This window comes from Hippoglossus hippoglossus, chromosome 4 (genome assembly GCF_009819705.1).
Source record: "Hippoglossus hippoglossus isolate fHipHip1 chromosome 4, fHipHip1.pri, whole genome shotgun sequence".
NCBI classification, from domain to species: Eukaryota; Metazoa; Chordata; class Actinopteri; order Pleuronectiformes; family Pleuronectidae; genus Hippoglossus; species Hippoglossus hippoglossus.
This window is the reverse complement of record NC_047154.1, coordinates 14,203,560-14,217,136: the sequence shown is the minus strand read 5'-3', so window position 1 is coordinate 14,217,136 and position 13,577 is coordinate 14,203,560. Positions and strand designations below refer to the sequence as shown.

At 41.3% G+C, this 13,577-nt stretch overlaps 1 protein-coding gene across 1 annotated transcript; it reads left to right on the top strand.

Annotated features, from left to right (window-relative positions):
* Nucleotides 1-3,582: 3,582 nt before the first annotated feature.
* On the top strand, nt 3,583-11,184 carry rx1 (retinal homeobox gene 1). The gene is made up of 4 exons (XM_034583972.1): nt 3,583-4,240; nt 5,240-5,574; nt 8,547-8,800; nt 10,232-11,184. Exons 2-4 carry the CDS (start codon nt 5,265-5,267, stop codon nt 10,742-10,744), a joined length of 1,077 nt encoding a protein of 358 aa, XP_034439863.1. The 5' UTR covers nt 3,583-4,240; nt 5,240-5,264; the 3' UTR covers nt 10,745-11,184.
* The last annotated feature ends 2,393 nt before the right edge of the window (nt 11,185-13,577 follow it).

The following is a 13,577-nucleotide window of genomic DNA, read 5'->3' as shown; positions in this document are numbered from 1 at the left end:
TACAATAACTAGAGGAATGTGGAAGCAACAAAGAATCTATGTGATACATCAAATGGTTGTGATTGTCACCATGATGACAGAAGAGTGCACTTAAAAGTAAATGGAAAGTTACAGTTAGGCTCTTGGTTATAACTTATCCCAAAACCCTCACAGTGGAGACAGCACTTCCTCAGATCTTCAGCATAACATCTTCCAAGTCGGACGTCAATCGGATGAGCGGTTGTCAGAAGAACTGAAGGACTGTGTGTGAAATATGCTTAGCCCAGGACATACTCTACAGTAGGTAAGTAGGTCAGGCTCCACACGGTGTAAGTCATGGCTCTTACAAGTGAACAGCTCTGACCGTACATGTGCAAGAGTGGAATTACAGCAGCACACAGAGAAAAGATGAGTTCTCACTTCATCGTCTCTTTCACTGTTGGAAATTCAAACTCCTTGTCATCCAATGGTTGTTCCTAAGGACCTAATATGCAAAGTAAAATAATCTAACTGATTGTGGGGCGGTTCCTATAAAGCCACGACGGGAAGATCCAGCTTTACTAAGGCAAAGATCTTTCACATTGCTGTACACAGTCATATTATCAGGTTACAGGATGAGAAAGGATGAACGTGGACATGCTGCCACTTTGTACAGTACGCAGGGGGGGTCACTTTAATTCATGAAACCAAGGTAAAGAGCAGCCACCTGTCTCTCTAATCCAAGGTGCCTGCCTCCCAGAGGGACACTACTTTTACTCTACATGTCAACTTTAATTGAAATAGAATGAATTATCTCTGTCTGCTGTCATTTAACTTGCTAGTAAGTCACTCACCTCACAAACTATATTTTCCCAAACTTGGGGCTTTAGTCATGAGATGCCATTAGCTTTAAAGAGCTAACCACAGGGTCATAGTAGAACTTAGACCATGACTTCTAAGCCAAGACAGCGGATCTAATTATCCTGTTCTCCCAGTGGCTGTCCAGGTTTTCTCCAGGTGCTCCGGCTTCCTCTCACAGTTAATGTTAGCCTCTCTCCACTGACCCTGATGTGTGACTGTAAGAGTGAAGGATTGTTTGTCACCCCTGTGATGAACTGGTGCCCCTGCCTTTGGAAAGTGTTTGAAACAGAATGAACCGTGTTACACTTTTCATTATAGGTAAATACCGAACTGCACAAGGTGGTGCTATGTGTCTATATTAGATGTGCAGGAAAAGACGTCTAACAGAGGAAGCACAGTCTCCAGATGAGAACCTCATGTGGAGCTGGTTTGGGAGGAACTGGACAGAAGGTGAAAATAAAGTGCCACATATTTTCAAGGAGCTTTGGCATCAATGTGGAGACTAACTTTCCAAACAGTACTTGAAAGCAACTCCACCCGTTTATCTACAAAATCAATCAGCTCTTCTTCTCACCGAGCACTTTGATTGGATGTTTAACAGGGCAGGAAACAGTACTTACACCCGGACTCTGCCAAATTGAAACGTTAAACGTCTGACAGTAAAATTGGAATCGAAACGTTTTTAAAAGGGTCATATTTGCATGTGTACATTTCCAGTGTGCACGAGGGTGTTTGACTGTTAACTAATTCAAAAATGTTGATTTAATTTTGTTAAACAAGAGGATTTATTGATTCCTTTTAATTTAATTCTACGCTTTAACAACAGAAAAGGATCATATAGCACAAGCTACTTCCTGCCTATTTGCACTTTTATTTTGAAATGTGAACTGACACACACATGCTGCAATAACTATTCACACACGCTCCATACAGTTAGAGTTCAAGCACCTGTATATATTCTTAGTTCTGTATTGTATTGCATTTGACATTTTTATAGTAAGCTCTTTTTTTACCTTGCTTTTATTTTCATTTTCATTTCAATTGAACTATTGCACTGCTGAGCTGACAGGTTTCCTCTTGTCGACTCTGTGTTAACTGCATATGACAAATAAAACTTGAAACTTGAAACTGGTAGGAAGGTTTTTATTTGGATGTCACCGCCAGCAGTTTGTTCACATGTCTGTGGAGGCACGGTGGCATCAGTAATATCAAACGTCAATGCAAAAATAATTTCAACACTTTTATTCACTGTCTCACCCAACAGAGGAACCAATCACAGAAGAGAGATTTCTGTGTGTATGTGTGTATGTGTGTATGTGTGTACTTTTCCATGACAGAGAGCCAGTAAATCACATGAATACCCTCCCTGTCACACCACCTCACTCTTCCTTCCACCTCACCTTTTTTTTCTCCCCCTCTCTTCCTCTCTCCTCCCCTCTTCCTTCTCTTTTTCTCCCTCCCTCCCTCCTCCCCCTTCACCTCCCTCAGTAAGCTGACACTGCGCATTTACACATTAGCTGCTTTTTACCGCTAATAGGATCAGGGGGACTTACATTGTCATCTGATAAAACTAAGCAGCTTGATAACTACACTGCTCCTTTTTAACCAATTTATGCTCAATTATAAAAACAGAGGCAGAGCTGAGGGACAGAAATTTATTAACACGATCATGAGGGGATGAATGAGTGATCATTACTCCGTAAGCTTGTTGACTGCAAGAGTCATCTTTAACAAGACTGTTGGTCATTGACACACTGTTCATATTGTATTACACACTGGTTTTCACCTTTGAAATTCAGATGGTAATTAAATTAAATTATTTAACAAAACAAAAAACAATTGAATTAATTTATTGTACTTTGCAAATCGTTACTCGGATAAGATTTTCCTCTGTTATAACCTGACGACATATCCTCCACGTACTTTCTTTCACTCTCTTCTATTAAAATAACTACGAGCTACTGTGGCAGTACTTCAGTGACAGTACACACCAGCCCACCAGTTAATCACGTGTCTCTATATTCTTGCCTGGATATGGACGCACAGCGTTTTTTCAATGGTTAAGAGTAATAAAATGATATAACTCAGTTTATCAGACCCAAGGAGAATTAAATTAAAAAAAGGTGTAAAATTGATGAGGCAGGACCAGAATCATAATCAGTGTGTTATCATTCCACCGAATCTTCTTTCTTGTCAAACCTGGTACCTACATTATCCACAATGCAACACGACTACTTCGGTTTGGTTGGAGATTCAATTTTGTTGTGCTAGTATCGTCTAATGTAGTTTGATCTCAAGCAGAGATGAGGATTTTCTACTTCTTCTTTCAAATGTAGCTTGTTAAGTCATTCATTTCAAAGCGCTTATCTATTTAATCGTATGTATTGTATTTTCTTCTTCACATCAACAATTGACTTGTTGATAACGAGTTTGCAGTTGATAAACAAGATTCACCACTGTGCCAGTGTGTCATGTCAGAGTAGACAGAGATTCCAACCAGACAGATTTCCTGCAAAAGTGTCACACAAAATAAAACATTTTCTGAAAATCGATAACATTCTCACTCGGTTACTTTTTTACAGTTTTATTAAAGGAACTACATTTGACAACAAAACATCTGAAAGAAAAAGTATAAATCCTCATCTCTGCTTGAGATCAAATTGCATTAGACGAGACTAGCACAACAAAATTGAATCTCCAACCAAACCTGGATCGGTTAAATCACACATATTTGTTGTCCTTTTAAATGAACAGGTCTTCCATCAGCTTGTTATATGAAGATAATCTGTTTTTTTAGACTGGATTTCACCTCATGTATTATCATTACAAAGTTTCCCTTTTCATGTAGTTCCACACAATAACACCGGGAGGTTTGCTTTGCTCGGTGAAAACCTTCAGTGTTTTTTTTTCTTTTTGTCTTTAAAACAAAACAAAAAATTATGAAAGGAAGTCTTGTCGGGGAATCATTAGGCCGGGCCTCCTCCTGTGGGGGTGAATGGAAAAGACATTTAAAACAATTACTTGAGCAGAAAACAGCTGCCAATCACTCTTAAAGGGGAAGGATCCCAATTAACAACCCTCTCCTAATCCCCTCGTTTCACCTCCTACGCCCCCCTCAGCTTTGTCCACCTCTCCCTCTGTGTCTGCCTCCTCTTTCTCTCTCCTCTCTGAGCTGGAGTGCTCAGCTCATGTGTTGACCGTCCTCTGCAGTGGGCTGCTTTTATTTACCTGCACTTTATTGCAGTGTGGTTTATTTGTTGTTGTTGTCAGGACTGTTTGTCACATACAAAGAAATTATTTAGAGAGAGATGCAAGGTGAGCGGAGCACATAGCGGATCTGTGGAGGAGTGAAGTTGGAGGGGGAACAGGTGGAGGACTGGCATCAGCAGCTTCAATACTTCAGTGTATTTACTTCCAAGAGGTAGGATCTGTTTCATTTTACTTTTCACTCACGCTGGAGTTCAACTGTGTTTGCATGTACCAACTGAAGATGCGTGCGTCCGAAAAGATGAGCTCAGCTGGCAAATCTGGAAACTGGACTGAACATCCAAATGCTGATTCTCAGGACTTTAGGACTTTTTACTACAACTCCACATACTCCTGCTGCTCTTTGAATGAGCATGACAGAACAGAATTAATACATAAATTATTACTGAATAAATTCTGTGCACAATCTTTGCAATTCCAACTCCATCATTTACTTTACTTACTCGCTATATATAATGTTCATCTATTAGAGACAGGGCATCTTAATTAACATCAGCAAAATGCACCTAGTGTGCCAGAATTTTCCTCTGCAGTTAATTTTCTGTATTGTTTCAGAAACTAATTTATTCAAAGTTAACATAAGCTGTGAATGAAATGCATATGAAACTACATCACTGCAGACATCCATACTTGCTGTTCCCAAAAAGATTTGGATCCTACAGTTACTATCTGCACTAACACGACATGGTATTGACGCCATCAAGATTTGTTTTGTTACAAGTTCACAGCATGAAAAGTGATAGAAATAAGCGATACTATTAGTATAATAATCAAATAAATTATTTACAATAATATTCTAAAAGAGAGACTCAAGAATATTGCATCTGTGTTTGCTTATATGTGTAGTATGGTTTTGGTTTTACTCGATGAAAATTCAAAAGTTTATGTTTAATGATGCAATTAACTCACATTCATATTTTAAGCTGCATGGACCATTCAATAAAAAAGTGAGAATTAATTTATAACTCGTGTGCGTTTAGTTTCCATCAGCACATTTTGAATTACACACAGCCTCTCGACCCCCGGCGATTATGCTGGGTTTAATCAGGTTCAGATAGATGGAAGAATGAACAGTCATCCCAGGTAACCTGCTATTGCTGACCTTTTACAGTACGTTCAGTCCTTCATTTAAGCCCCTTTCCTCTGACCTCAGGCTAGGTGAGTGCCCAGACGCTCAGATGCATTTATCACTGGATACCATGAGCATGGTGGACGACAGCTGCCTCTCGCCCAGCAACTTCCACGAGATGGGCAAAGGTGGGGGCTTCGCTGCAGGGGGCCGCGTCCACAGCATCGATGTCATTCTCGGTTTCAGCAAAGACCAGGACCCCTTGCTCAGTCCTGCTGGGGCCCCCGGACCCCATAAAGTGGACATAGAGGGCCTGGTGGAGTCCAATGGGAAGCTGCAGGAACCCTCATCACACCCGTCCTACAGCGGGCACCTGGTCTCTCTGAGAAATGGCAGCACAGAGCAGCAGCAGTACCACGGTGAGTCAGGCTGAGGATGAGGATGATGCCGACTTCCATTCTGACAAAGCAGAGTTTTCTATAGGACACTTGTTAGTTTCAATCCAAAACATTGGCAATGGTCCAGAGTATTGATCATACAGGGGCCCCTCTGGTCTTGGAAAGCCGGGTGAGATGTAAATGATTTTACTGAACTACAGTAAGTTATTGAAACCTCTGAGCAAACATCATAAATCCTAAAAATACTTGGACCACTGACTAAAACACAGATTCAGTTTTTAATGGTGCAAACAAGAACCCGAATGTGTCGGTCATCTTAAATAAGATAAACTTAAATATCTAGGCCCTGATGCTTTTTCACAAAAAGATGAGGAAAGGTATCAGACTGCATGTACAACAGGTTCAGCACACATTTAAAAACTTTCTTTAAAACTTATAGATGAAATAAAAACAGATTGAGCAGTATCCATAAATCACCCAGAGATGCAGATACACATTTTCTTTTATTGCTTTAGCCGTTTGTTAGACAGTTGCAACTAATAAATTAAAAAAATCTGAACCATTTAAATGCAGCACTTCCAGTACAGTTGTATCTTATATGTTGGAGCAGCATTTCCATGCCATTTGCATCCATTTCAAACCTCGCACAGGCAGATTCAGGATTCAGATTCAGGATCTCAATCTCAGCCGGCCGCACTTCACACAGCAAATGCAACGTGAAGTGCGGCCGGCTGAGATTGAGAGATAAATCACAGAACAAGATGGTGTAGGGGGGTTTATGTCCCAGAGCACAATCCCATCCCCTTGTGGAATTCCCCTAATCTTCTCTTCCGTGCAGATTAGATTGTACAGTAGTTCATTCGGGTGCTGTTGTTATCGTTCCATCTCAGGATCAAATTTATCGCGTTTAATCTGAAAATATTTCCACATGCAGAACCTGGCAGTCGGTCGGTGGTTTTGTGGCAGGAACAAGAAAAAACTGATAATGTCCATCGCCCGGAGATGGATATGAGTGATTAAAATTAGTGGCTGGATCCAGGCGGATGTTAGTTTACTTGATTATTAAGGTACATCAACACCGATGACATCACCCTTTTGTGTGTAGCTATCCTGTGAAGTCAGCCCAGTTCCCCCTGAATGAGCAACTTTTCAGAGTTCGGTGTCAGTCACCCCCCCCCTCTCTGTACTGAGATGTTCTGCTGGCTGATAAACAGTGGGCAGCCTTCAGACTGGCGACTGTGATGGGCTGACAGGCCAAGAGCTGGTCACTGAACCAGACCTGACCTCTGCCTTTGTCAGAGCCTGGCCTTTGTCATAGCTGCTTAATGAGAGGTGGATAAATGAACCCCCCGAAAATCCCTGCTCTGCCTTCGCCTCTGCTCCCGTTTGCCAGTTGAACGGCCACAGTGACCCCCTCCTTTCTCTCCTTCAACACATCCTATTAACAGAAACAAGCTCACATTTACATACATACACTGGCAGTTGTTTCGCTGCAGCAGTGAAAGGACAGTGAAGGTCCGAAGGTCTCGTCAACATGCAGGGAACAATGATGAGGACAAAACCTCATCTACAAACGATTATAATGAGTAGTTTAACATTTAACCCTACACTGGTCAAACATGTAGGTTCATCAGTGACTGTAGAAGCAGTAATTTGATGCAAAAATTTAAAAACTGCTTTCAGCGAAAGTGCAAAACCCCACCACACAGTACCTGCAAAGCATCAAGCTAAAAACTTAGCAACTAGCGGGTTTATTTTAAAGATGCACTGGAGACCAAACCCAGAGCTAAAAGAGAGTGAATATTGAACTTTGATTCAACAGGTGGACAGATGCACGACTCCAAATCAAAGCTAATTTTGCTGTATTTAACCCCAAAGGTGGTGATATCTTGATATAAAGTGTCACACATCTTGTTTCTGCTGCCCCCTATCTGTAATAATCAGTGATTGCACATTTAAAGTCCCCTTACAGGCTTTTCCCCACAACTGAACAAATTGAACAAGACAGTGAGATTCAATTGAAAGATTCTTAAAGAAATGGCTCATTAATTATTTTTTGTCCAACTGAGTGCTGATAAGGTCACAGTGTTTATCATGACAACAATTACTGCAGATTTACTATTTCATCCCCCAGATAATGTTTCACTTCATATATAAAATTGCATTGAAAACTCGAATACACCTGACAGGAAGTATTTAGTAGTCGTAGTTTCTGTAATTCACAACAACACAACCGTCAACACAACCTGAATGATGTTCTGACAGACATAAACTCCTCAAGAGCGGCTGCTTCGTATGATCATCATTTTTGTACTTTGTTTAATCCAGTTTACTGAAAGCTATTGAAATTTAGCCAATGAGTTTGTATTGACAGATGTTATTGAAGGTTAGATATTCATGGGAGGAAGAGTAATAGAACAGAAGCCTGAGGGAGTTTTTTTGCCTGGAATGATGATGAGGAGTTGAGTTGCAGTAAAAGTCTTGTAGCATCCATGGACAGTTGCTTGTCACTGGCTGGTGCCATCACATGTTGACATGTTTCACTTGCACTTGAACTAAAACTAAACATCTAACTAAATGTAGTTTTTGATAACAATGTGATTTGCAAGTGAGTTCAAAGAACAAGAGGGAACTCTTTTTAAATGTTTTTGAATGTCTTTTTAAACACAGTTTACTTTTTCAGAAGATAAACACTGGAAAACACTTTTTCTTCTTTTCTTTTTCTTTAATCCGATTAGGAATGTTTTTGAGCTTCATTGAAGTTCAGGGGATTGCTTGCTTCACTGACCTACAGTAGCCTATTGTTGCAGGTGTCAAACTAATGTTTGCTCTACTGGAAAGTGGGCACTACGTTCTTAATATTAACTACCCATTCAGTTTTTACTTTCCTCTGAATTTTAGCACCTACACATAAAGAATACTGGGTAGATTGTTAAAAACTATATATAAATGAAATACCCACTCCTGATTTATTTGTCTCCTGTGCTGAACAGACAATGGCTTATTCACAAATAAGTGCGATGATGAGCTGAGTGAGCCGAGGAAGAGCGTTGACAGTGATGAAGGCAAGTCTCCCGAGCCCTGCAAGGAAGATCAGCCCAAGAAGAAACACAGGCGCAACCGCACCACATTCACCACCTACCAGCTGCATGAGCTGGAGCGTGCCTTCGAGAAGTCCCACTACCCAGACGTGTACAGCCGAGAGGAGCTGGCCATGAAGGTGAACCTGCCTGAGGTCCGAGTTCAGGTAAGAGGAACCACGACATCAGAGTGTATACAACAAGTTTTAAGTTTTAACGGTCAACATCACAGAGATCATTTGGCTGGAGAATTATAAGATATTTTTTTAGTTTACGTTTATAATTTTCAGGGTCTATTTTTAATGTTGACTTTCATTGTTGTATTGTTTTCTCTTATATTAGGCTGCTATTGCATTATGTTGACAGTTGACAGTTAATCGTAAGAGTTAAAGTGGTGTTTTATATAGTTTGAGGTGCTCTTACATAAAGTGGAAAGCCGTTGGGCTTTGGTTGGTCAGTGTTCCGGTGAGGAGATTGCACTAGAAGTTACGTAACTTCAAAGAGTGTTTCCAAGTGTTTAAAACATACATAATCCTGATGTCATAGAGGTGTATGGCCAAGTAGGTGCAGTGCTCAACTGCAGGCAGGGCCTTCTTTAGATTAGCTAAGGCTTAAGACTGGATGGCATCTTAAAGACTTGCACACAGCAACTGAAACTGATGATGGACGGTAGTAACTAAATACAAAGCAGAACCAAAGGAAAGTTAACAGGAAAAACTGGAAATTCCCTGACCTTTCAGCCAAATCATCATGTGGACTTTATTGGTGGTTGTGGTTTGGTCAGTTGTTATGAAGATTGCGTCACTTGTCACAAAATACGAAACAGAAACAATGTGTGAACAAAAAAGTCCAAATAATGTCAGAGGATGTTTTTATTTATTGTCAAACTGGTTTCCATGGTGGATAATCAACTTAATCAACTTCTCAGTGAACGTTCGTTTGTCTTTATATTATCATGGTGAACATAGATTGAACATAGATGAAGTAGATACATAAAGATGTTCGACACGTCTCCACTCCATCTCACTATCCAGAAATGAAGCTAAAATATCCCAGATACAAATGCCCAAATCGTACAAATCTAACACATTTGTAGCCAGAGTTTGGCCACTAGCGATCAGTAGATAGAGCCGCAGTAGCGAGGTCCTGTTACCAACAAAATCAATACTTGAACATAAATCAACACCTTAATTACAGAAACTCTCTTTGAGAAAATGCATCAACATGCACTTGACTTTTTAATTTGGTCCATGTCCCATGTTCTAACATGGATGAGGCAGGATTTATGACCTGTCCTGGAACCAGTCGCGAGGTGACAATTGAGACGCTTGGCCTCACTTTTGAGGAGCTGCCATGTCGCCCATCTTTACAAACAGTCTATGTAATAAACATACAATCCCACACAATATAGAGGTTTTTAGTCTAATAAAACCTCAGTCACCACTATATTGGATAATAGCATGGATGCACCTGCTTCCAACAACAAACCTATTTATTGAGAACATATTTAAACACATCCTGACTGTCCTTCCATGAGATCCAGAATGCATTTCTCCTTTCTATCATGGTAATATAATTTTGATTTTGTCGTTGTCCAGGTCTGGTTCCAGAACCGCAGAGCTAAATGGCGTCGGCAGGAAAAAATGGACGCCAGCACTATGAAGCTCCATGACTCTCCCATGCTGTCCTTCAACCGCCCAGCACCAGTTCACAGCATGGGTCCGATGGCCAACTCCCTCCCCTTGGACCCCTGGCTGACCTCTCCCCTGTCCAGTGCCACGCCGGTCCACAGCATCCCCGGCTTCATGGGTCAACCTCAAGGCCTCCAGCCCAGCTACCCCAGCCACGGCTTCCTCAACTCCAATCCCCATCCTCCTCATCCTCACTCTCATCCTCACTCTCATCCTCACTCTCATCCCCACTCTCATCCTCATCCATCCATGGGTCAGGGGATGCAGAGTATGGCTCCGCCTCCTTACCAGTGTCCAGCGCCGTACCCCGAGAAATACCCTCTGGAGGACGTGGACCAGCGCAGCTCGAGCATCGCTGCACTGAGAATGAAAGCAAAAGAACACATCCATGCTATGGACAAAACCTGGCAACCCATGTGACTAACAAACCTGGCAGCCTATGTGAGAGACACTGGGAAAAGGAGATGATGAATACACTTTTTTCTTGGGTGTCAGGGTGACAAACATTGAGTACAGTGTTGGAAAAGTGTCACCCACAGAGCAGTGGAAAAGGATTTTGAACTGTGAAGACTTTAGGACTTTTAGTTTGGACTTTCTTATATTGTTTTTCAGTTTTTCTCATCTCAAGGACACGAAGCAGAGGAGTTATTGATGCTTTGGGTGCTGTAAATTGTCGGCAAACGTCTTCTTCATGGCAGTTGCTCTAAACGAAATTTGCACCCTGCACAATTTTATTTCCATATCAACCATGTTTTATAAGAAACTACAGACATGCTTCCCCTCAATGGTCTACCCATACTCAGTTTGTATGCTGATATTGGCTGGGGTGAAAATCACACTTTGAACTTATATGTAAGACATGTCAAAATATGTTTCTCCATGCCTGGTTGTGGTTGTTTGTCCCTTGCAACAGCTCACAGAAGAGGAAACATGCTAAAATATGAAAATCACCTAAACGAGGCACTGCTGTAGTTGTTCAAATTTTTCTCACCACTCTTTCTGAGATCATTTTTAAACCATCAGATTGATTGAGTGGGACAAAGCATCACATTCTGTCATACCTTCTTTACTTTTCCCATTTTCATCAGCCAGTTTGTGTTTTTACTAATTAATCCAATTGTCGAATTTTCATGGGTCAGCTGATCAGAGTCTCTGAGAATTTTGTGAATGAAGTTTCAGTCTCATTTTAATGCGAGAGCAGCTTTTTTCAGGAAAATCAACACACTAAGACACATGACTGTGACTGCAAGTGAACACCTCTCTCACTAATGTGTTGATTTATAGCAGCTATTTAACTGGTTTTCAGTTCATCTCCCACCTTCACTATGGTTTAGATATTTGAACCTGAAGCTTATAGATACCCTGGTATGACTGGAGGAAGATGACAGCTCATAGTTTTCAATGTACAGGGACGCCATTTACGGCGCCATAAAGTGTAAAATACATATTTGTGTGGCAGGAAAACAAGAGTCAGAGATCTGATGGCTCCTTCTACAGAGGACCAGAGCTGCAGATAATATACCAAAAAAAAGAAAAGAAACAATCCTGCACGGTGATAATCTTTTTCTGCTGAGATGCTTTAATGAACGAGGGGAGGAAGGAAGGGAAAGAGGGAGGCTGGTGAGAGGAGCTTTTTTTTGCTTGAGTGGCTGTTGGAGGAGAAAACCTGTTGGCAGTTCAGTGTTGGGTGGCTGCGTGTACGTGCGGGGCAGCAGAAAGAGCCCTGTGTGATGCGTCACCCCACATAGTTTAGTCTTTGTTCAGCACAATTGATCCAAGTGCATCCTCTTTGTCTGGAAATGAGGAGGGGGGGTTGGAAACGGTCTCAGGCTGCACTAAATAGGCCCTTGTAACCATTTTTCATGGAAAATGGTTCTCTCTCAATCACAGGAGGAGAAACATGGATCGTAGCTGCTACGCTCATTAGTGACACTATATTGGTCGTGGACCATCTGTTACAGACATAACCTCTAATTATGTTCAAGGTACAGACACAGTTTATTTCTTTTGGGCTCAATGTATCAGGATGTTTATGATTCACAGCGTCTCACAGAACTGAACATGCCAAGAAAAGTTGTTCGGTAACTTTTTCGACTTGGATTTGGAGCGAGAGGAGGAGAGAATCCTTCATCTTAAAGTGCAATTTCAGAATCCTCTTTATTTTTTATATGTATATTTTTTAAAGGAGACCCATTCCCCCCCATAAATACCCATGGTATGGTTGTGATATTTCACTTTAATATGATGTGAAAATTGTTCTGACGGCAAGTCGTGAATACAGCGACAAAGAAAACAACATTTGGTCATTTCTGGTTGATTGGAAAATCCTGCTTAGAGAGGGAAGACACAGCGTTACATCGGCTGCTCATGATCAGTCATCATGTAGTTTGTTTGTTGTTTATTGTTGTTTTTTAGTGATGTTTAGACCCCCTGCTGGAAGATGCCAGGACCCCGGAGGAAATAAGGATTACCTTGCACACTAAGAGCTTCTTTAGGATGCTACATATGTGATTTTTGGACAAAGAATAAGCCAAAGTTTAGATAATGGACAAAACTGCACTAGATCCCAGTTTTGATTTGTTTTTTATGTGAAAATGCACAGAATATTGTTTCCTATGGTTGTTTTCTTACATGTCGTAGTTATATCTGTCTTAGTGATTTCATTATTTTCTTTCTTTTTTGATTTTTTCTGGAATCATTGATGTCCATATTCTGGAAAGAATGACAATCTGAAAATAAATATAGTTTGATAGAAGCCGTATCTCTGTTTTCTCACTGCAGTGCTTTCATGTTGACCTGTGCACTCATTCCCACGTGGTCACTGTTTTTTTTCTTCACCTCACTAAGTCTAAAGAGCAATCCAAGATTACTACAATATAATCGTTATCATCTGACATACACGGGCAGAGACATTTTTCTCTCTTTTCCTACTTGTTCTCCGTCTCTCTGTCGTATAAGAGCTCTTTCTTTTTTCTACCCCTCCCAATCCTCTCTGCTTTTCCATGGTTTGGTGGCAGGGTGCCAGCCTGTTAGGAAGATGAGACTCCAATCAATCAGCGCTTCCCAGGGGGGCCTCTGACCACAGGGCCCGGCTCCCTAATTGCCCCCAGGCAGGCGGGCAGGCCGGCAGGCTGAGCCGCTGCAACACATGTTCACAGAGTGACCGGTGCCGCCGTGCTGGCTGCTCTCCTCAGCGTGTGAATCACTTTCCTGGACAGATGGACGTACCTCACTTCTGGGACCATATGGAGAA